The 25,213-nt window shown below is 34.3% G+C and overlaps 1 protein-coding gene across 8 annotated transcripts in view; it reads right to left on the bottom strand.

Moving 5' to 3' along the window:
* MYO16 (myosin XVI) overlaps positions 1–25,213 on the bottom strand; it is a 513,348-nt gene that overhangs the window by 316,138 nt on the left and 171,997 nt on the right. For all 8 annotated transcript variants that reach the window (XM_039866287.1, XM_039866291.1, XM_039866293.1 and 5 more), the window contains 2 exons: positions 8,642–8,750; positions 2,071–2,195 (listed from right to left, as the gene is read on the bottom strand). In XM_039866287.1, the coding sequence (XP_039722221.1) occupies positions 2,071–2,195; positions 8,642–8,750 (234 nt within the window). The remainder of the gene's footprint in view (positions 1–2,070; positions 2,196–8,641; positions 8,751–25,213) is intronic.

The following is a 25,213-nucleotide window of genomic DNA, read 5'->3' on the forward strand; positions in this document are numbered from 1 at the left end:
AAACAGAAGAAACAAATGGGACTCCATCAAACTAAAAAGCTCTACACAGCGAAGAAACCATCAAGAAAACGAAAGACAACCTGCCTACTGGGAGAAGATAGTCACAAATTACACATCTAATAAGGGCTTAATACCCAAAACATATAAAGAACTCATACCATTTAACAGCATAGAAACAAACAAGTTTAAAAAGGGGCAGAGGACCTGAACAGACATTATATATTTTGAGAAATATATAAACTTTTAATATCTTCTGCCAAACAAACAAAGGCTCTATTGGGTTTCTATTATGTGTTAGATATTAGTGCATTACATGTATTAAATTTGTTATTAAATCACCCACTCCAAGATGGATTTTGATCCTACCACTCCACTGAAACTACCTTAAATGAGAAACCAATGATCTCCATGTTATGAAGTCCAGGAGCCTATCTGCCCTCTCCATTCACTTGACCTCTCAGCAGTCGTCACATTTCCTTCACTTGGCCCCCGAACATCTCATTCTCTTCCTTTTCCTCCTTCCCATCTCATATCTGGATTTTCTTCCTCTTCTTCAAGCTCCATGGCGCAATCCCAAATCCTCTTTCTTTCTATATCAAATTCGTGCTTTCGTCTAGTGTCAAGGGTTTTCAATATAGTGTATATACTAATGGTCCTAAAATTGTTTCTTCGGTCTAGACATCTCCTGAATTTCAGACTCCAATATCCAACCACAAACTCAACCTCTCCATGAAAGTGGCTAAGATGTACTTCTAACTTTACATTTCCCAAATTGACCCTGATCTTTCCTGCTCTAAACTCAGTCCTCAGCCTCTTCTACCTCATTTGATGCCAATTCATCACTTTAGTTATTCAAGCTAAAAATACTTGGAGTCATTCTGAAATCTTTTCTCTCTCATACCACATTTCCATCAGGAAATTTCAATGGATCTTCCTTTAATGTAGATTGAAATTAGCAACTTTTCATCACCTCAACTTGTACCACCTGTGTCCGAGCCACACTATTGCTCGCGTAGAATACTGGAAAAGCCTCCTAATGAACTCTCGGCTACACCCTTGCCCTTTTACACTCCATCTTTAACAGCAGTCAGAGTGAGTGATCTTTTTAGAACTGAAGTCGGATCGTGTCCCGCCTCTTTTCAGAGCTCTCCAATGTGTTCCCATCTCTCAGAGTAACTGCCATTACGCTCACATAGGCCTGCAAGACCCTGCGTGATCTGATCTTGGTTACCTCTCTCCTCTCCTTTACTCTACTCAAGCTGTTTCTCAATCATAGCACACCTGTCTCTGCCTCAAGGCCATTGTACTTAACCACTGTTCAGCCTGAAATTTACTGTGTTCAACCTCACGCCACATTTTTTCCGTGGTCGAAACTCAGTCACTGGTTCCAACTTCTTCTGTGCATCACAGGCTTCAGAGCTTCATACTCTTTTCTGCTGCCCTAGTTTGCTTTCCATTTTTTCCTGAGTCTTAATACATATATTTCCATTATAATTAATTTTAACTTCAGCATGCCCAGTCCAAGTAAATTTTATAGGTGAATAGGGCCAAATGTTCTGATTTTGATGATTGAACATTATGCTTATAAAAATGTTAATTCAACTTTAATTGGTCTGTTTTTAACTTACTGCAGCTATTCCTGATAGCAATAAAAGAAGTAATGATGGGAGTTTCCTTGAATTTAGAAATTCATTCACCAGACTAATCTATAGATTTTTTTTGCTTAAAATTAAAATAAAAACATTCTTCTATAAGTTCCATCTCAAAAAACATATTAACAAAAGGATGCATAAAAAACTTCTAAATTTATAGGAAAAATGTACATAAGTGGGAAGACTGAAAGAAAATATATCAATGTATAAAATACTGGTTTCCTCTGGGTGGTGGCATAAATGACTTGCATTTTCCTCTGCATAGTTATATGTTGTCTAAAATTTCTGCAATAAATATGTCACTTTTATGATCAGAAATAGGCATATTTAAATGTTAATTATATATATTTCTATGTTTTAGAAATAAACTTAAGTTCTCCATCTGAGCACTATTTCTGAGTCAAGTCTATTAACTTACCAGTGTTACTCCTTCATCGTTTTTCTCGTTAACATTTCCTCCACATGATAAGAAGTGTTTGACGTCTGTTAACATACTCATCGGTCTCTGAAGCTTCATCTGGTGCAGTGAGGTCAGATCCACTCCTAGGGGGAAAAGAGCCTTTCAAACAGAACGTAGAGATGCTTCTCAGCTGTTGGAGCGAACATTCAGTTTTATCTTATGTTCTTTTCAATATGTTCCTCTTTGAAGCCGCACTTCCACTTTGAATTTTCACTCCAAAGCACTATAATTACTTCTCTTGAAGGCATTCTATTTCTAGCTAGAGTATAGACTTGAATAATTTTCTTTTTATTATACCCCAGAGACATGATATGATGCCTTATACATGGCAGATTCTCAATGGATATCTGCTTTAGTATAAATCAATACATATAACCCAAAATATTTTAAGTATGTGAATTGAATTGAAATAAGTTATAGCTATAGAGCTTTTGTTCTTTATGATTTTCTGACCAAAATTGTTGCTCCTAAAGGCAATGCAGTACCCTGTAATAGAAAAAAAAAAAAAAGACTTCTGCAGAAAAACTAGAAGAATCTGAATAAAGTCTGTAGTTTAGTTAATCGTATTGTGCCAATGTTAACTTCTTAGTTTGGATAACTATATCATGGCTGTGTAAACTGTCAATGTTAGGAAAAGGGCATATGGGAACTCTGTACTATCTTTGTAACATTACTGTACATCTAAAATATTTTCATAACAAATTCTTTTAAAAGGATACCCCAATTGACCACTCATGGCTATTAATGTTAAAAAAGAAATAAACTAAAATTGAGTGAAGAACTGACAGTCAAATTTAACCGAGGTGGGCGATTTATGCCTCAAAGGCTCAGGTCTGCTCATTTCCTATTTACATCTCAATTCAGCACTTGCTTCAACGCCAGCTTCCATGATAGTGCAATCTCCATGGCAGCTTGTATACCTTCATTTATGCGTCCTCTGTTCCTAGCATTGGATCCTGGGATTAACAGGCTTTTACTAAGGAGAAATAATTCACCTTATTCCAAGTGATAGTGATGATGATGATGATGATGATGACGACGACATCTCCCTCTCAGCAAGTGTTTGCTATGAACTAGCTACTCTTCTGAGCAGTTTTAACCTCTTACCTAATTGAGCCCTTAGCATAAACATTTGTCATTTTCCCTTAGAGTACACCACATCTGCCTCACTGCATAGCTCATTCTCTGAGCCTGAATGGACACGAGCATAGGTACAAAGAAGTCAGCCTGCCTTGGTTTTAGTGCTGTGCTTTGCACTTACTATTTGTGCCAATGGGGGCAGGTAACTGATCCTCTGCCTCAGTTTCTCCATCTTCAAAATAGAGCTGATAGTTCTTGCTATACTAGTTGTTATGAGAATGTGTTGAAATGAAACACATGAAGCATATAAAACAGTATTTAGCTTACAGTAAGCATTCAATAAAAGTGAGTTATCATTATCAGTTAGCTTTCTGGTACACGGAATATTTGACATTCATTTAGAAGTATCTTTCTTTGCATTAAAAAGGCAGAGAAGAACCAAACAAAATAAAGCAAAATGCAATATTTGAATAATGTAGCTTGTTTCAAATGCTCTCTGTTCAAAGCAAACCCATTTTTGTAAAAACATGGAAGAGGAAGACTATTAACCATACCTCGGCTTCCCAATCATCATGTTATTTCAGAAGAATTTCTTAAATATTCCTAATAGGCACATTTCAGGTTTGTTAAGAAACAACTAAAACCGTTCTTCTACTCTTATTTTTACTATTATGGAACTTGACGTGTGAGTTAATTTTGGAAAATATTTCTCAGATGTCCGTGTTCAATGTTGCATGTTAAAGTAGCAGAAGAAACTGATGGTTACCCTGCTCTAAGCTTACATTGTTTTGTGTACTTTTATCATGTGGCACTGTTTACTGAAGTGACGTGTATCTTTTAGATACGTTTAAACATGCAAATTATTTAAACATGTAATTAAAATTAAGTAATAAGAAAGAATAGGAGTCAAAGATGAAAGACAAATTAAAACAAAGCTTAGATATCATTGGTTTCAGACTCACTTAAAGTAAAATATATGGGAAAACAATGTATTTCTGGTCGCTGTTGTGTAGAAACCAGAGGAGAATATTATGACATTATATTCTATTATTTTAAAATTTAATTTTGAATCAAATATGAGACCATATAAGTGTGATTTTTAGATTTTTATTATATGTTAGGAAAAAAGCACAAGTTTATTTTTAGTAATACAACAGAATGGAAATTCTCTCTTTTCTTGGTCAAACAAATTTCTTAAGCTGTCTTGGGAAAACAACAATCAAGATGCTATAGCTCATAGCAAGTCTATTTTATAATAGATAATGGGCTAATTCTCTCTCTCTTTTTTTTAAAAATAAATTACATTTATTTTCATACTGTTTTCTGAAAAAAATAATAAAAATCCTGCTTACATTGATTATTTTTACAAGAACTTGGTAATTTTTTTTTAATCTAGGAAATAAAAAACAAAATCACCTGAAATTCACAAGTTATTACATGTGATACTAATTACTACTGCCTGGTTACATTTGGTAATATCGATAGATGCCTGTGCAAAACTGAAACCATGTTAACACCGCAAGTCAACCTGAACCCTACCTTAACTTTATTTAACTGTCCCCCTTAGTACTGTTTTATTAACAACTGAACTTTTCCTTTACTATCCATTCTGTATTGGGGTTACTCTGTGCTGCTATTACAGATAATTTTGTCATTATGCTAACTATGAAATGACCCATCCCATGACTTTAGCATAAGATTTTCTAAGTGCCTAGAAGTGCATCTAACCCCAACTTCTGCCTCACAGTAAGCTTCTTAAGAGATCTAAGACTTGAAGGAAGCAAAAGAGTTGAGCAGGCAAATAAAAAAAAATTGATTCTTAAAAAAAAAAAAAGAAAGAAAGTTGGTTCTAGCAAAGAGAAATAAACATGTTCAAACCAAAAAGGTGCTGTAACCCTCTACCTACTCCCCTCCTCCACGGGTATAACATGGACAGTCCCAGTCAAGTTGGGATGCACTGTCACCCTAACACTGGGCGATTCTGAAAAGGTTGGTGCAGGGATGGCTTTTCAAATGAAACTTTATTAAGTAGAGGAAATACACAGGTCATTTGTGGACTGATTAATCTGTGCATCCCCTGAAGAATAAAGAGGAAGGCTAAGGCTGAAGGCAAGACCAGTTTCCGAGGCTGTTCCAAAATAGCAAGTCCAGGGTTTTGACTAAGGTGGTAATAGCATAATCAGTGAGGGATGTGAACATATCAGAGAAACGTCAAGGAAGCAGAATCTGTGAGACTTGGTGACAATTTGATGTGAGGAATTTAGGAGAAGGCAAGTGATGTTCAGATACTTGGGTTCCTGGCTATAATGGTAAAATTAAATATAGATAGACTATGAAAGCACAATAAATTCCATATTGGACATGTTATAACAAACTGTCTTTTATTCCAAGTTGAAATACTTAATAAAATTATACATACAAGGCTGAATATTTTGAAAGATATCTCAGCCGCAGGAATATTTTTGGGAACAGGCAGGTGGTAACAACATAAAGAACAGGGTGAGATAAGCCAGGATAGTTTGGAGTCATAAAAGAAGATACTTAAAGACAAAGCCCCAGGAAGCACCAACATTTTGCCATTGGATGTACAAGCCTCCAAAGGAAACTAAGAAGAAGCTCAACAAGAAGGGAGGGAAACTATGGAAAGATCATTGCAGGTGAGAGAGTTCTCATAACATTATGATTAAAGTCATCAAATGTCAGAGAGAAATGAGGAAACAGAGGACCGAAGAGGACAACAGTACTCACTGCAGGGACCTTTCCGGTGGACGGGGGGCAGCGTTGTGTGCAGAAGCTGAGCTTCAGTGGCCAGAAGAGGAGATTAGGAACTTGGGAGAATAAATGTGAGCTACTTTTCCTAAAAGGATAGATATGAAATGAGGGAGAAAGAGTAGTGACAACGATACAGGCTGATCAAAGTTTTTATTTTATTTATTTTCCATAGACTTTTAAACATATGTATGTAATAAATACATATATTTCTTAAACATATATATTTATTTAGTTACTTCCCCCCTCCTCATGGTAAGCATCTGCCCCGGGCTACCTCGAGCTCTCCCTGCAGTGCCTTCTTTCCTTGCTGGCTCATTTTATAATCAATTGCTTTCCTTGAATGCCAGCTGGTGTGCCTTGCACTGGAGATCTAACATGCATCAAATGCTCAATCAGTCCTCCGTGGTTGTCTTGTTTTCCAGCCTGGAAAGCTCAGGCGGTGAGCCAAGGTTAATTGTTGTGTGCGGGTATACAGTGTATGTCGGTGGTGACAGTACAATTAAAACTTGTGACCAGCCTTTTTCCATGTAATCAACTTGCTCCCAACCTCACATGCTTCTTGCTACATGTGTCCTGATGTGACAGCATGGTAAGTATTCTGATTTGAAACTGTGTGATAGAGAGTGCAAATTCAAGGACTGCAACCAACTAGCTATGAGAATGCAATGCTGAAACACTTGTCGTCAAATAACAACACAAATCTCACCTTGGAATATTGGAAATTTCTAAGGACGTTGGTGCACACTGTCACAGCAGACAGCTCTAAAAGTGCTCCAACAGGGGGACCAGAGAATAAATGGAATTAGACAGTATTTAGTGAAACTGTGGCAGCTGAAACAGATAAGTAGGAGGGACGCTGGCAGAAACGGAACTGGACTGTGAAAGAGGTAAGGGAGGGGCGGATAGCTAGGAAGGCAGAGGCCAGCGCAACAGCAGTGACAAATGAAAAACAAAATTAAAAATTTAAGAGCTATTACATTGAATTTGTTCCAGCAAACATGTATTTTACAAACCGATTGTGACAGCCATCACCGTGACAGATTTTCTCCTGACCATTCAGAGTCAGTACCTTCGTCGCATTTTTTTCCTCTATCATTTTTTAAAGCAACCTCTCAAAGGAATATACTTATTTTTATTTATGCAGGATAGATAATACTGCTTTTGCAAATACTAAAATTTCTTAGCAAATAAAATCGTTTAGTGAGTTGAAAAGACTTGTAAGTAATGTTAATTCTTTTGCAAATAAGGATACTTAATTTTAGTTTCCTAAAAGAAATATTTATTATGATGCCTATTAGAAATTTAGAATAGTAAGCAGAGCAGGGAATCATCATATAGAACTGGCACAGATAAGTAAAAGACAGTCAAGTTCTTCATGCTCATTCAGAATCAAGCAGCTTACAAGTCAAGGTTTGCAGATGTCCAAATAGTAAACCTCCCAACAGCAGAATGTGCATAACTTTAAGCTCATTCTTTTAGAAGTAATGGAATCTATCTCACAGGCAACAAAATGTAAGGAAAGCACATGATCCCTCACAAAGGACCGGGAACAAGGAGCGAGAGAGATGTAGAGAAAATGACCACACAGCCTGCACCCCCTGCTGCTTCTGTCACCCAAGCCATGACTCGGTGACCTTCAGGAGCACAGCTCAGCTCACATTTTCTCTAATGAAAATAACGGTACTTACCTTGCTTTCAGAATTAATGAGACTATTTTCTTAGGAACTCATGGCTGCTAAGTACTAATTATTATTATTCTAAGCCATCCTCAGAATAAACCTTCTGATTCAAGCAATCCGGAGGAGGCAAAGAGCACAGGGAACAAAGAGGCAGATGTGCGGGCTTTTCTTAAAGACAAGAAGGATAGAGTCACAACCAAGGTGTGGCTCTTAAAATTTTTCAGCTTTTTCTCTGACAATAGATCATACATGAAGGAACTGGAATTTCATTGTTGTTATTTATACCTAAACAGCAGAAAGAAAAAGAAGGGGCATACTTCTTTAGTTTAATACCCCACCAGTCTCAAGGTGTCACATGTATCTCACTTTGCCAATGCTGAACTTACCCATGAAATTATATGCTGGGTCTGTGCAATTAAATGTTCTTTGTCACTGAATACATGTGAGGCCTCAGCCTCATCTTTTCAGGCTAGCATCATGGTCACGGGGCATTATTCTGACAACGTTTCTGTCTCCAAGTGTCAGCAAAAGAGGATACTGGGATGCCCCTGCAAATTGCCCTTGACTTAAGCCCTCACTTACTTACATGTAATCCTTAAGGGGACCATCAGCTACTAAGAGAATACACTTCAGATGACTTCGCTCTTATTAACTCAAAATTCAATTGTGTTGGTTCACTTCCCTTCATCTCCCAGTGGAGGACAGATTATAATTACAAGCCCAGTCCCACTAATTATGGACTTTAGATGCTTGTTAAAATGTCCCTTCATTGTTGGTTTCTAGATTTTTGCTGGCTTGCAAAACTGCATTGACTAAAGCAACAATACATTTCAGTAGGAGAGTAAAATGTAGAATAGAAAAATACCTTATTTTATACAATCTGGTGAAACTACATCAATATGAAATCATGTAAGCACACTTAAAAAATAAATACACTTATAATTCTACCTCTCTAGTTCTTCATCTATCTTTCCACAGTTTTTCAAAGTTCAGCCTACCATTTTCATCCAGATAGGTCAGTAAGATAGAGCTTGATTCCGTCCCTTCGACAGCATAATCCAATGGTGTATTTCCATTAACATCCTGGAGAAGGACATTGGCTCCAGCCTATAAGTAAAAAAGAACAAATATAACATTATGTATACTGTTAATATAGAAAGTGGATAAAAACTTTAAGTTCTGTCTTAGAAAATAGATCAAGAAAAGTTTACATGAATTACAACCCTGCAGAATCATGTAGAAAATTAGAATTGTTTTTAAGAACAATAGCAGAATACTCTGTGAGAAGCTCTGACAGTCTAAAAATGTTCCGTTGACCCTTGCAAGACCTGAGTCGCAACGACTTCTCCTCAGCACTTTTGCTAAACCCAAAATATGCAATCCATGGCTAGTAAACCATCCACGCCTCTGCGCTGGCTGCCCCATAGCCTGTTTTGTTTCTAAGATGACAGAAGTGCCTCCATGTCTTCAGAGATTCTCAATGGTGAACTCTTGTATGAACTCTAACTGACTGTCCCCAAACAATCCTATAAAATCTTTAAGGTCTTTGATCTACACAAAAACTCATCTGAGAGCTAGTCTTACACTACGTTTTTCAAAAAGGCTTGGGCTAACTGCTTCTGGTTGGTTTTTTTCTTACCATAAACTGTTTTCTAAGAAAAAGCATAATCTGTAGACATTAATGGATGGAGTATATTAAATATGGCTATCATGCATCTTCTATCTTCTAAGGGCCCTCCATCAAGCACCTCTGAGCACATCTGCTCCATCCTTTGCCCATCTCAGCTCAAATACAATGATAGATGTGCTTTTTGCTCTTTAAAAAAATGGTCACATAAATCGTCACCATTGCTCTAACATTTTTAATAAGCTCCACAAAATTTATCATGCATGATTTACATCTTTTCTCCAAGGGCATGACTTCAATATGTTCCCATTGTCTAAGATTTCCCATAGACTTACCAATACCATGTCATTAAATTCAGGCCAAATGAAAGTTTCCTTCTATTCTTTCTAATGAACAGGAGTCTGTATTGCGATGTCAATATAGTTTATATAGTTCATATAATATCCAAGTCCCTAACTTTACATAAAAATATATGTCACATTCATATATTATATATATTAAAATGTGGGGTTTGCCTTTCATTTATAACATGTTATATACATATATATATACATACATACATGCATACATACATACATACATACATACATACATAAATGTAGCTTTCCTATACCTTAGCAAGTCTGCACAGGTTTTCAAAAGGATTTCTCTAAATATATTGTATAAACAAACCAAAATGTAGGTCAAAGTGGTATTATATTCCATATCTTAATATTTGCCCACCAAATAGGCTATGTCACTTAACCTCACCATCTAGAGCTTACCACATTACGTCTTCTATAACTATATAAAGATACTCCTTTATTTGAACAGACTAAATTATATATTTCATATTTTCACTTACCTAAGGAAAGCAAGTAAATTTTAAGGTCCTAAAGACTTCAAGTTATCTTCTTAGTTCATTTAATTTTGTTTCAGTTATTCAGAATTCGAAAAGAAATTACTTGAAGCAATGTTCTTAAGTAGACTTTGCTAATAATTCCTTTCCTTTAGTCTCCAAACACAAGAATAAGATTTTACATAACTACCCAAGTATCCATTATTAAAGACTCAATTAAGACACAGAATTACAGGGCATCGTTACCTATTTCTGTACTAATAGGGATAATCAAGTTATTCTTTTTTTCCAATGCATACATGCTTCCGATAGAATCATCTATGCCAAACATCTGGGCATAAGACAATGGTGAATATAATTATGAGTCATGTATTATCGATCAAAACAAAAATAAATAGGAAGGCTACTGGGAGCTGAGAGAGGTGGAGCACTTGGAGAGAATATATTTTATTCTTTAAGAAGTAATGAGGCTCTTTCAAAGAAAGTCTGAAAGTGAAACATGGTGCTGGATATTTTAGCTGGACTCATTCATTGAGATTTTACCCCATTAATCACTCAGTGGTCTGTGCTGCTAAATTATCAGGTATCATTCCCTATCTAGGAGTCGGACTTTTCTGGAGGTTGGTAATGTCCCTAACCACAGATCACATCTTATTCCTCTTTATATTCCCAACACTTATTACAGTGCCTGTACATACTAAGTACTAACAAGATTTAATAAAATAAATTTTAAAATGAAAGGCCAAATGCTGCACTTAAACTAATTATTAAAAATTGAGGCAAAGAACTATAACATTCATTATAATTCTTTTTAACTACATTTTTGTATTTTATTTTCAAGATTGTATAGATGAAATTATAAAATCACTATATGCATACTTATGTTTTCTGCCTTCACTCTTTCCAGAGGAATGACATTTGTCAAAGGCTCTTTTTCTTTCTTTTTCCTTTTCTTTCCTCCCTTCCTTCTTTCCTTCCTTCCTTCTTCTTCCTACAGGTTTTCTTTCTTTTGCCACTGCAATGCGCAAGCATGCTCCACCTGTGGTGGCCCTGGTGCTCTGCCCCCATTACCCCAATTGTCTGTCCCTAGACAGGCTGAGCCATGTGCTAAAACAACATAGATCTTAAAGGACCCCCGGAGAAGCTGTATTTCTTAAACTAGAATTCTGAAACTGTACTTATATTTTTTAAAAAAATCACTGATAAGATTCATGGCTGATTATTATTCTCAGTCTGACTAACTCAGAAGTTAATGTGCAATTATACTTGTTAATGGATCTCACTGGAAATAAGGTGCTGATGACTTGCAAAGCAGGACATTTTTCATCGAAATGTCAGAAGACCCCTGTTAACATCATCAGGAAGAGAAATGGCCCAAGGGTAGGGGAAATAGTAACATTTATAAGATTTTGTGTTTGTACTTATTTTTAAAAGAAATATTTTCAACCACTCAGGAATATAAAGTGAATTTTCTATATTTTGTGAAATGAGAGCTAATAATTTAATTCAATAAATATATCACTCTTGATATTGTTCATTTTCAATGAGAATTTGAAACAATGTTTTGAAATATTATCTTTCTCTTCCAAATCATGATATTCTTAAATATCTTTTTTAAAGATGATCTTTTATCATTTCAAATTTCATTCCACTGATGTAAGCAAGCATCCACGATATGCTTTTTCAGCTATGCATAGAAAAGCCATACAAAAGTACTCCTAACTGGTATACATATTAATTATATTGTTTCCTTGGATACATGGCTCAGGATGAGGATGTCAAGAGTAAACATTAACTTTGTCTCATGTGTTGGTGTGTACATTTGATTGTGTGCATCATTGTTTTATTTCAGGAGATAAGAAGCAGGATGAGTTGAGGATTTTAGACTAGATTTTCAAAGACAGGACAGAGACTATCCAAGCCTGTATTTATTTTATGATACGGGAACAACAGCTTTAACAATCACTGTATATTTTCTAAATCTTAAATAATAATTTAAAATTACTGAATGTGTCCTTTACAAAAACACGTGGATTAGGAACTGCATGTATAAAAAGGATATTGAGAATGAAAGTAGATGGAAGACCTAAATATTTTTTCACTATTCAAGAGAACTCATTTAAATTTGGTGCTTGAAAACACCCTAGGTCCTAAGGGTGCGTGCGTGTGTGTGTGTGTGTGTGTGTGTGTGTGTGTGTGTGTGTGTGTGTGTGATCTATCTTCCTAGTTTTACATTCCTATACCTAATCACCATATGTCAAATTTCTTATACTAAAAGTAGTGACTGCCCTTTGTCTAAATGAAAGAAGAAATTCCAAATTAAATAAAACTTGTATTAGTAAGAATAGCTCAATAAAAAATATTATCTTTTCTACAATGCAGACTCTGAGGCAAGTTCTTCAGCTTGGCTTCAGGAAAATCAATCAATCACATAGTGATTAGTTTTTATCAGGAAAACAAAAGTAATTAATGTTATATATGCAAAATCAACAGAAACTTCTCAAATGCTTTCTGTAACTGAGGACTGTTTAGTTCCTTCTGAGAGCTCAAATCACATTTCCTCTCTAATTATTCAAACTGGGAGGCTATCCAACTTCCAATTTGTCCTAAACTATGTTCCTGTAATATTGTCAATGGAACTCAAATATATCATTTCCCTAAAATAGAAATGTTATTTCCTGCCTATCACATAACATATGAACAAATAAAGTAAATATTGTTTTACTTTGTGTAACAATTTATTGCCAATGAACATACTTATAATTGTTTCATTTAGTAATAATTTTCTAACACATTACTACTGAAGTTTTAAGTGCATTTTAATAAAAAAAAACCCACTTTTTATATGCAAAAACTTTTTGATAACTTTTTATTCGGATATAATTTCAGGTTTACTCGAAGTTGCAAGAGTAATACAAAGAACTCCTGTAACCTGTTATGGGCTGAATTGCATCCTCTAAAGAGATGTTGAACTCCTAACCCCTGGTACCTGTGTAGGTGACCTTATTTGGAAACAGGAAATTTGCAGATGTAATTAGCTAAGTAAAGATGATATCATGCTACGGTTACCAGTATGGCTAGTGTCTTCTGTTCCACAAAATTATTTTTTCTCTTCCAAGACATGATATTCTTAAATATCTTTTTTAAATATTCTTTTTACATTATAAATTGCATCCCACTGATTTACGTGTCCACTGTATAGTTCTTCAGACACAGAAGGAAGATGGGCATGTGAAGACGGAGGCAAAAATTGGATGCTGCCACACACTGAGAAATGTCTGAGTCCACTAGGAGCTGAAAGAGATAAGGAAGAATCCTCTCCTAGAGGTTTCAGAGGTACCATGGCTCTGCTGACACCTTGACTTTGGACTTCTGACCTCCAGAATTGTGAGACAACAAATTTCTGTTGTTTAAAGCTAGGTAAAAACTTTGTTATAATATCCCTAGGAAACAAATATTCTACCTTTTATTTAAATTCTTCAATTAGTTATACTTTTCCCTACTTTGTCTTCTCTCTTTTCTCCTCTACCTCCCCATTTCCTTCCCCTGCTCCCTGTCATTCCTCCTGAATTACTTAGAAGTGAGTATCAGGTATTTTGTCTTTTTACCCTTAAATATTTTAGTATGTATCTCTTAAGAACATGAATATTCTCTTGCACGAAATTATCAAAATCAGAAAATTTTAACAATAAATGCTATTATCTAAACCACAATTCATATTCAAATGTCATTAATTTTTTCCGGTTATGTCCTTGACAGCTATTTTCCCCAGACTCAGGACGTAATCCAAGATCACCCAGTGCATTTAGTTGTCTTTTCTCTTTAGTTTCCCACAATTTGGAACAATTCCTCTGTCTTTTTAAGAGATTTTCTCTGATATGTTCTAACAATACGAGTTTTGGCAGAAAAATCAGAGAGGATGGCATATTCTTCCCATCGTATCACATCAAAAGGCATATCATATCCTTTGGCTCCATAACTTTGATCACTTGGTTAAAGTAAAGAAGAAATTTTTTCTTGCCCTGTAAAGTTGCAGCTAGGAATCCAAGCATTCATGCTGATATCAATAAACAAATGAATACCTGAATACAGAGAAGAAGAAAAAGATTTCCTTACAATATACTAGCAACTAATAAATGTAGAAAAAATGATGAAGTTAGAATTTACCATTCATTATTGTAACAATTTCTTCTGGTGACAGTCATCATGGGATGCTAAAACTAAAGCAAAAGTCTGATTAGAAATAGAATATTTACATGGTCCTATAATATGATCCCACAAAATATTCCATTTAAATATGAAAATGCTGGCATCTAACATGTTAGGAAAAATAGAAAACTTTTATGAGTGGTGTTTTGTGATTTTGAATTATAGATGGTTTCTCTTCTTTCTGTAGAAAATTTTGTATTCATGTGCTAGTAGGAAAAGTGAAGGTTATCTCAAACTAATATATAACATACGAGCAATTATTTTAGATGAGGAAGAATGCTATTAGAATTTTGCAATCTTTTATTTTAAAGACACATTGAAATGTATTAAGAGACCAGAGATTGTCTCAACTCTTTCTCCAGTCTAAGTATCCATGTCATCTGAACCCCACTTTCTCCCCAATCCATCATTTCCACTGACCTCCCAGTCACTCTCCTCTAGGCGCATGGGCTTTATCCCTGTCCCAGGACATGCCTAGTTCCCACGGATATTCTATCTGCTGTTCCAAATGCCTGAAATATATCTCCCTGGGGCATCCTGAAATGGCTGTTTCTTTACAGCCCTCTTCCTAGAATCACTTATCTAAAAGTCCCCATTCCTCAAAACTTCATCACTTTACAATATCTTACTTTGTTCTAATTTTCTCAGTTACTTTTATGATCCAATATCTTAAATTCATACATATTTAATTTTTGATAGTATCCCACAGTAGGTTTTATGCTCCATGAGAGAAACTACTTGGATATTGCTATATACCTTTTACACTGTCTAGTATACTATATGTAGTCAGGAAATAATCGTAAGTGAATAAATTATTAATAATATTAAATTATATGTTTATTTATATATGTTATCTCTAACAATTTTACATGTTAGAACTTTTGTGTTTTTAGTGTTCTTAAAAAACTTTAATTGTGGACACTGAAATGTGAATTTCATGTAATTTTCACAGGTCACAAAATATTACTCTTGTTATTTTCAACCATTTTAAAATGTAAAATTTTAGCTTGCAAGTCACGCGAAAATATGCAGTGGGCCAGATTTGGTACATGGGACAGTGTGTGCTGATCCCTGGAATAGAATAAAATATACAATGCCAAACACAAATGAGTACAAGTTCTCAGTCTTGTTTAAAATTTAAGCTCCATTATTTTATTTTTTTCAGCTTTATTGAGATATAATTAATATATACTATTGTGTAAGTTTAAAGTACACAATGTGAGGCTTTACTAAACATTATATTGCATGATTAGAACTTTTTGAAAATTAGCAGTTTTAATTATAGGAAAAGTTATACATTTCTTAACATGTTTGTGGCTATGAATATTACTTTTCTACATTACATTTTCAAGTGCTTTGGCTATTTAAAAATTGGGGTTGTGTTTTTGTTGATATTAAAAAATACTTGTAATTTTTTAGCACAAACTTTTTGGATGAGAGAGCAAAAACTATATAAACCATTCTATTTGAAATGTTAAGTGTTCAGGCACGATAAGTCAAAAATGCAACTTAACTTGAATTCCATTATGTTTTCCTCAAATATAATCATCAAGTATATTACATAAATTGTTTTATTTATACTTGTTTGAAAAACTACACAGAAAGCATTTTATACTATATCCACATCCTATAAATTTTCAGAGGTACATTAGCACATCAATGTCTCTTCAAAGTCTTGCACGAAAGAAACTAGTTGAAGATTGTCCCCAAATTTTTGAAATTCATTTGACCAAAAATACACTATATTTGGGAAATGTCATAATATTCACTGCTGAACTATTCATGAAGTCTTATATTAAATAATAAAAGTTGCTATCGTACAAGAAATACACATTCAAAAGAATGAAAAAACAAGATTTATATGTCTACATGGGGCTTCTTATACAGAAGTTCACAAAATTTTAATTATGTATTTTCCACTATCTGATATTCATTTAAGTAAATGTTGTAAAACTATTAGAAAATGGAAAATGGAGTATTTCAGAGAGCTGCAAAATAGAAATGCAAAAGGACAAGGGAGTGTTTGTGTTAGAGGGGATAGAAAGCACAGGAGAAAGAAGGGAACTTCGTTTGGCATAATGAAAAGAAATGAGGCTTAGGATCAGAAAAATCCTGGTTCTGAGTGCCGGGTTACTGCTCACTGGTTTTGTGACCAAGATCAAATGACCTAATTCATCTCTTCAGTTTGCAGAGTAGAGCCAACAAATAGTGCTTAATGTATAATACAGTTATCCTCAGTATAAGCGCATTTAGTAACTGAGCCCAGTGCTTGACGTATAGTAGGCACTCGTTAACTTGTAACTACACTAACAAAAGTAGTTGAAAGAGAATTATATAAAATGAATTATTTGCTGACAACTTTGTACTAGTGTATATTAAATCATTCATCCTCCTCTGCCAGCACAATTTTCAGCTAAGTTTAAGAATTCAAATCTTGAAAATGGGACAGAATGAAATAGTAAGGAAGAGAAAAAAAAAAATTCAGGCCAGAGGTCATTGAAATATTGAAGATGGTAGACTGGGTTTGATTACTTCCCTTCTTCCCTTACTCTTACCGTACAATATATTTGACAAAACCAACAGTGAGAAAGTAAAATAATTTTAGTCAAAGGCAAGAAAATACACAGGCAAAATGATGTTGAAAATTTCAAGTACAGTCTTTGTAACAGATGAGAAAAAAATACCAGAATGCCCTCTATTATTACTGTTATTCAAAAAATATTCAACATGCCCTGAGCTGTATAAGGAAATCCTTTATAAATCTGTTTCTTAAAAACAACTAAGATGTAATAAAACAAATTTTTGAAAGATTAAGTGGACACTTGCAGGTATCTCTGAAAGAGATCTCCAAAAAACATGTCAAATTCATTTATGTCCAGGTAATTTAGTACTTAATTTCTGAAGGTCTGTCTTCTAGCCAGTGACTCAGGAAAGGACTACAGAGCTTTCTCTATTTCTCACAACCAATTATATGAGAATAAAATAAAAGGTTCTCACGATTCTGACCTTGTATTCAAGGACAAACTCCAAAGAACTGCAAAACCGCCAAACAAATCAGAACAAGACAATAAACAGTTTTTATAAAAAGGCAAGCAAAACACATAAAAGAACCCCCCAAATGAAATCCTAAATCACCGAAGAAAAAGGATAGTAAATAATGACCCAAAAGGGCAACCTAAGAAGTCTGGAATAACAAATGTATATGGTCGTATAAAGTATCTAATTTCCCTACCCTGCAACATTTTACATTATCATTACTGAATTGGGCAGTTGGCTAGGAATGCTATTTTATAAGAATCATTCAGAAAGCAACTCTTCTCATTCTGAAATATTTATGACACCAAAAGGAAATTGTGAAGAAACTTAAATCTTGCTGCCCCAAGCTATTGAATTGCGACCTCTTTCCCCAATTCGAGCTGAGACATCACAGTTGAAAGCCTTGTAGCTGTCAGAGAGAGGGGCTGTCAGGTAGGGTGTGCACCCGCAGACACGTGAAACAGAGTGAATTACCCCTGAGGACCAAACCACCAGTGACCAGGGCTGATAAGGAAGGACTCAGAATCTTGGCACTGACTGTCCTTGTTGTAGTTGAGTCTGACCAACCAGAGGACTGCTGAACTTCTACCAGCCCACAATCACGAAAACTTAGAGAACCAGACAAGATTCATGGGTCTCTGGTCTTAAGCAGAAACTTTCCTACAGTTTTCCATTGTTTAATCAGAGAGAGAGAAAACTAGATGCTCATAACTTTCCTTCAGATTCTAGATTTGGGGCAGACAACAGAGGAGGCGATACAGTTGGGGAATCTATTTATTCAGTAAGGAACTAAGTATCTAGCCTTTATTATGATTAAAGTGTACTTTAAGATTTTAATGACTGCAAATGTTCACGGTAATACAAGTTTTAAACTTATATTACAACAATTCAAAATTTTATAGCAGTTGAAATTATATTGCAATACAATTTTACAACTCTATCTGTAAACATCCTGAGGTCACTAATTATTACTTTGGAGCACATAAATATTTATGTGTAGCAGTGCTGCCATGCTAAATGACAAATCATGTCAAAAAAGCAAAATGTGTAAGAAAGAAAAGGTAAGCATAGAATTCCAAGTGGCTAGGGTGTAAATAGCATTTACAGTTATACTAGAGAAATTTCTACATATTGATGACATAAGTTTGATGTAATAAGAAGGGAATGGGCACACGGGAGGAGTGTATGTATTTAATGGGGTTGATAGTGTGTGAACAGAGAGCTGAGTTTCCATCTTCCAGGATGAAGATGAAAAATCAAGAAGCAGCAATATAAACATAGTTATTTAGCAAGAAATACATATAAAAACTAGAAGAATAATATAAAAGAGTTGAAAGTGGTTGTATCTAGGAAGAAAAATTCTAAAGGAAGGTTGAAGGGAAGGAAATGGCTAAGTTTTATAAGGCTTGCAACAAGCTTTATAAAACTAACTGACTTTTTAAAATATGGCTTTGTATGACAGGTAAAAATCTAAAGTGAAAAGAAATAATGCCACGCAGAAAAACATTTACATTATGATGTATTTATTGCCATAGTCATGAAACAATATAATTATCATATCAAGAAAATAGAAAAAAGTAGTGAATATTTATATAAAATGTCTATAATAGAAAAATAATTAATTAATGATATTTATATAATGTAACTTTATATCATTAAAAACCATGTGGAAGAAAAATTTAAGGCCTGGAGAAATGCAGAAAAAAATGTATAAATAGATAGGCTTCCAAGATGTAAAGATGGTATCAGATAAGTTCTGTATGACTATTACATTTGTGGGGAAGAAAGAGAGAGGAGAGAGATTAAGAAATACATCAAAATCAAAACATTCAGTGATTATTTCTATTTGATGGAATTATTAGTGCTTTTAAATTTTCTTTTTTACATTTGTGGTGTCTTTCAATTTTCTACACTAAACATGTGACATATGTACATAGAGAGAAAATATTTTTCAAAATACACAATAAACAAAACTATAAAACTAAAAACACATGCCATTCTCTTGAGTCCATGGCAAGTCTCAAATCTACTAAATTCAGAGTGAGATGTAAAATTTTAAACAAGTTCATGATTATCTGATGAGCTAGATAAAAGATTAAAAAGTACAGTTGCTTAAGTAAATCTTTTGAGTGTTTCTGAGAAAAAGGTAAGAAAATAAATTATGGCTCTAGTTTAGTAAAGAGTCCCATTTGGTTAGGGTAAACTCAACATCATTTCAAGGTATTGTGCAGGTCACTATTATATATCCTACTAAGCCACTCATTTCCCCTAGTATGATGGTTTTGTGTGAACCACACTAGGTAACTAGTAAATATTTACTGACAAAATCCTTGTGTGAAGAGCCAGTGCCCTCCTACTCCATTATCGTTCATTTCATTATTCTCCAAAGTCTGTTTGCTTTGCTTCTTAAAAAGGCATATTTGCTAATCTGAACACTCCATATCAGCTCTCTGAGAAAATACAGTCTTTTCCAGGTCTATCTACCAAGAAACTGAAAATATGGACAGTTGATATTTTCTGTGCCTTAATATCTTGTGCTAATGGCATTCACATATAATTTATCTCTAATGTCTTATGGTACCAGTGCTTAGATTTCTGTTTCTTCCTATAGTCTAGAATACTCTCTTAAAGTTTTTTTGTCCAGCAAGTACATATGAAAGGGAAACCACAAAAAGTTTAATATACCCTTACATTTGAGCTAGGGATGAAGTTTGCAATTTTCTTAGAGTTTGCTTTCCCATGTGTAAATGACTAGCTGCTTCTGTTAATTATAGCTCTCCCACTGCCACAAGGAACTTCTCAAAGCATTTTTCCCCTTGACTTTCATAGAATACAAGCTTCTGGCTTCCCTTCTAAATATGGATTCTCTTTTCCAGTCTTCTTTGCAGCCTCCTGTTTGTCTAACAATCTTTTAATTGGTTTACTTTGGACCCTTTTTCAAATGTTCTTTCTTTTTTCGGACTTCACATTTTCAAGTGTTGATCTGATTTACTCAAGGGCTTCTGTTACCATGTGTATGCAAATAAAACTTTTCCCTCTCTCCTGAGTTCCAGGACCAGCTGCCTCCTAGCCTTCTCCAGGTGGATGTCTTCTTTAGACTCTGACTTTAGTATATTCAAAAAGGGATGCAGGACCCTCTCTCATGAAAAGATTTCTCTGCTGGTGTTTGCTAGCTTGGTAAACTGCGCCATCTCTCCTAACTTTTCCAAAACAGAAAGCTTGGAGTCATTTTTAAATTCCCTCCCCTTAATTCCTACATTAAAAACATCAACATTGCTGTTGATTTCACCCTCAAAATATATAATCAATATATGCTTCATCTCCATCACTATGACCCTAAACCTGTGATCACTTACCAGGGTTTTTTATACAATGTCTTCCCAAAGGCAGTGCCTCCAGATAGGTGCCTCTTCAATTTTACTCCACTGCTGCCCCCAGTGCCTCTTGGATAAGGTCAGGTTCCCTCTTTGTGCTTCCATAGTACCGTTTACTTACCACACCACAACCCTCACTGAAAGCTAAGATTTGATGTATGGCATACACAAAAATTTAACGTAAATATATTAATGATGATACACTGAGAAATGAATTAGTGTTTATGCTCATTTTTCATTTTCTCTACTATACAAGAGTATCAGTGTTTAAGACCAGAGACCCTGTTTCTCTTGTTGCTCATGTGCCCTCAGGAGCAAGCATAGCACCTGGCACATAGTAACAATTATAGCAACTATGTGAGGAGATGGATGTGTTCATTAACATGATCGTGGTAACCATGTCTCAAAGTATACTTACATCGAATCATCATGTTGTACACTTAAATATATACAATTTTGCTAGTCAACTATACCTCCATAAAGCTGAAGGAAAAAACAAAAACCAAAAAACAAAAAACTTAGGAGCTCTTGTGTTCAATGGCCACTCGCAGGGCTTGAGAGCCAGAGTAGCTTCCTTCAAATTCTTAGTCTGATTAGCCCAAAAAATATAGCCTTAGGTAAAATCCTGGATGTTTGCCCAATTTCTCTGATCAACTTGCCTTGAGATCAAGTGAGATAAATTAAGTGGGATAAACAATAAAATATGCCCACTGACTTCATCAGAAAGATGTCAAAAGTGTTCTTGGCAAGGGCCACGCTGAGGGGTGTGAGTGGACAGAGCCCAGACTGCCTAATGGAAGAGTGACCAGAAGGTCACAAACTGGAGTCAGCAAAGAATACTGTCCTCCTGAGAAGCTCGACAATGAAAATTAGAAAGACAATAGGGTGACAATTAGAAGAAATAAATTTGATTTATTTTTCTTATTTTTTTTAATTAGTGGAAGATACTGGGACAAAACTACACAGTCGAAAGAAAAGGCTAATAGAACAACTGACAATAAGAGATGAGGAACGAGATATCCTTGGAGAGGTGGTAATCTAAGACAGGATGCGGGAAGATTTAGCTTATAAAGGAAAACAAACACCTTTTTAAGAATGAAAGACTGAATAAACAGAAAAAAAGAAAACAAATCACTGGTTAGGTTGTTAGTAGGAAGTTGAAGGCAGTAAGCCTGAAGACTTCAATTTTCTCAGGGAAGCCGAAGTCAAGATCAACTGCTAATAAAGAGAGTGAATATTGTATACATGGGTATGTATATAAAAAGTTAATGTACATAAAAAGTTTATGTACATGGGTATGTACATAAAAAGTTAATAATGAGGCTCTCAGCTCAGTTCTTCTGCCATAGTTCTTATTGGAAAATCAGATTTACTTGGAAACTTTTGGATTTATAGCTCATTTCTAGGGAAGAATATAACCTCCTAAAATAGCCAGGTACTCTGTGTCCTGATCTTCAACAAATCAAAGTAATGGAAAGGCTTTTTTTTTTTTTTAAATAACTAAAAACATAATTTTTATAGTAGTATTTAACCCAGGAATAGTCGAAGCAACTAATGACTGAAATCTTGGAATGATTTAATTTTGATCTATCAACCTAAGCCATCTAACACAAAGTAAGCAATATGTTTTTGAAATATCATTTGCTATTTCAGTTATGACAAAACGGTTAGGTTCCAGCAGTTGCCTGCAGCACTCATTAAAATGATCTAGTTTCACACTGCCCATTAGACACAGTCCATGACACACTTCATCCAACATGCAGTGAAATTACTAACATTAGATGTTCAAACACAAGAGGCCAAGGATCAAGAAAACTGCAATTCACTGCAATTTCCAACAATCATTCCATTGCTACTGACATGAAACAGTGATAAGAAATTACTGAGCCTCACTTAATAAATGACTATCCACTTGTTAATATTTCCTCCTACACTTGATTTCAAGGAGTGAAAATATTTAAAAAGGTCTCCACGTAATATGTAATAGTAATAATTCAGCAATTAACTATTGTCTGATCCTTTAAAAAATAAAACTGATTAAAGTGACATTTTTTCTTTCAGTTGTCATTGCTCATTTCTTGAAATTATATATAACAGTAAAATTTATTAAATGGTTCCAAGGACATGTGAGTATCAAATCATATACTCCCAATATTTTCAATAGGAGAGAAAAAAAGTCTGAGGTAATCAGGAACACAGGTAATCATTTTTCCCAATATAAGTATCATCCAGTGTTTTACTCAATTAAATTATTTTTCCTTCAAAATAATTAACTCTAAAATAAAAGTTATTTGTTTCTTAGGTTCAAATGTAATGAACTGTTTAAATATGCAGATTCACCACAGCTTTAGATCTGCTAACTGGACAGAGTAATTTAGCAACTGTGGCTACATTGCAAAATTAAATGCAAAAATTCAGATCTAGCATGATATAGATAAATGAAAAATTTTAATCCAAAGTAATATCAGAAAAGAAGTGAGAACTGAGCTAGGTTATTCCAAGACCATTCCCTATGAAATCACATGATGCAAAACAGGAAAAAAAACAAGCCTATTGTTCCTCTCCCAACAGGCTAGTGATAGAGCAGATTCTGAAGATATTTTACAAGCATTTATTCAAGGCATAAATGCATTGGTACAAAATGCTAGAAATATATATGTGTATATATGTATGTGAACATATTAAAATAAATGTCAAAGTTTTCAAGAGAATACAACCTGACATACTTTGAGTTAATCACTTTTCAGTCTTTATTTTACTCTTGAATAACAGAAAAGCTTCTTAAAATCTGAAAAATGAAAATTACTGTGCAATTATTTTTTTAAACTAGAAAATAATTTGAAATATAGAACATTAACGATTGAATATGGCATAAATTAGAAAACATTTTTAAAATTGGGTAATGTAGAATGTAAAATTAAAAATGTATGTATGTGAGATGCTAAAATAATCAATAAGATAAATGAAAAAATTCTCAGTTAATAAACTTTGTATAATTATAATGTAAATTATATCATACATAATTATATGATATATAATTATATTAAACATAAAAATTAATGCATTAAAATATTATTTTACTAAGAGCCAAAACACTTAAATTTGGGATTCTACTCTACTAGATAACCTCTCTGATTTAGATTTCTTTTTATAAAAATAAGGATTATATGTTAAGTGCATTGCTTATGTCAAAGAAACACTTTCCATTCCCAGTGAGATATCTGTAAAATTTCTAGGAAACTGCAAAACCTTATTCAACTATATGATGGAACTGTAAAAACAATAATGAGCCTTTTTTGTCTAAATTTTAAAAACGTATTGTAGGACTCCATCATTTTTGACTCATCCCAATTCCTAAAACGTACTGGGATTAGAGATTTCTATTTCATAGTTAAAATTCTAAAAAGTTTCAATTGTTTTGCTTAGTAATTAATACAGTCAATCCTCTGATATATTCACAGATTCTACATTTGCAAATGTGCTTACTTGCTAAAATTTATATTATACCAAAATCAGTACTCCTGGTATTTTTGTGCACCTGCGCAAAGTAGTGAAAAGTTTTAGTTATCCCTGTGCGGGTCTGCAGCTGAGGTCCAACAAGGCGACTCTCTGACTTTTTGTTTCAGTTCTCACAATATAAACAAATATTCATATTGCAATCTATTTAGCATCAAATTTTTTCTCTTTTTGTTGTTGATTTCACTGTTTAAGATAGTTCCCAAGCATAGTGTTAAAGTGCTAAGTGTAAGAAGGCTGTGATGAGCCTTACTAGAAAATGCGCATGATGGATTAGCTATGTTCAAGCATGTTTTATAGTGCTACCAGTCATTAGTTTGATGTTTACGAGTCAACAAATTAAATAAGGTGTCATTAAACAGAAACACACGTAAAACAAGGTTTGTACACCTCTATTGAAGAATACGTTGTGACCCCAGAGGCTTGCAGAAACGTAATACTTTATTTCCCCTAGGAATAATTCAGTGTTTCTGGTGATTTTATAGAACATAACTACCACAAATAACAAGAATCATCTGTAGATATAATATTTCTTAACTCCCCTCGCAAATTCTAAATAATCAGGTCAGAAGGTATTTTAAAGGGAAGTGTATAATATTAAAATAAAATCATGATCTTATTCATCCACTTTGGGGACTTTTAGCTCTGTATGAATTCTATCGTAAAGAATATTGCAGCAGATAAGAGAGGTCAGAGGTTCAGGTTCTGAAGCTGGCCTCCATGGGATCAAATCTTGTCTATGTCACTACTATCTGGCTTTAGGCTTGTAGATTAGCCTCTCTGTGCATCAGTCACCTTGCCTATACTAAGCAGAAAAGGCTAGCACATATATAATCAGATTTTGTGATGACTACCTGAATTAATAATTATAAAGTATGTAAAAAAACTACCCAATGCATAGAGAAGGCTGCATAAAAGTTCATTATTAGTATCTGTTAGTTTTGTAGATAATTTGGCAAAAGTACTGACA

This window comes from Pteropus medius, unplaced genomic scaffold (assembly GCF_902729225.1).
Source record: "Pteropus medius unplaced genomic scaffold, Ma_sr-lr_union100, whole genome shotgun sequence".
Taxonomy (NCBI): Eukaryota; Metazoa; Chordata; class Mammalia; order Chiroptera; family Pteropodidae; genus Pteropus; species Pteropus medius.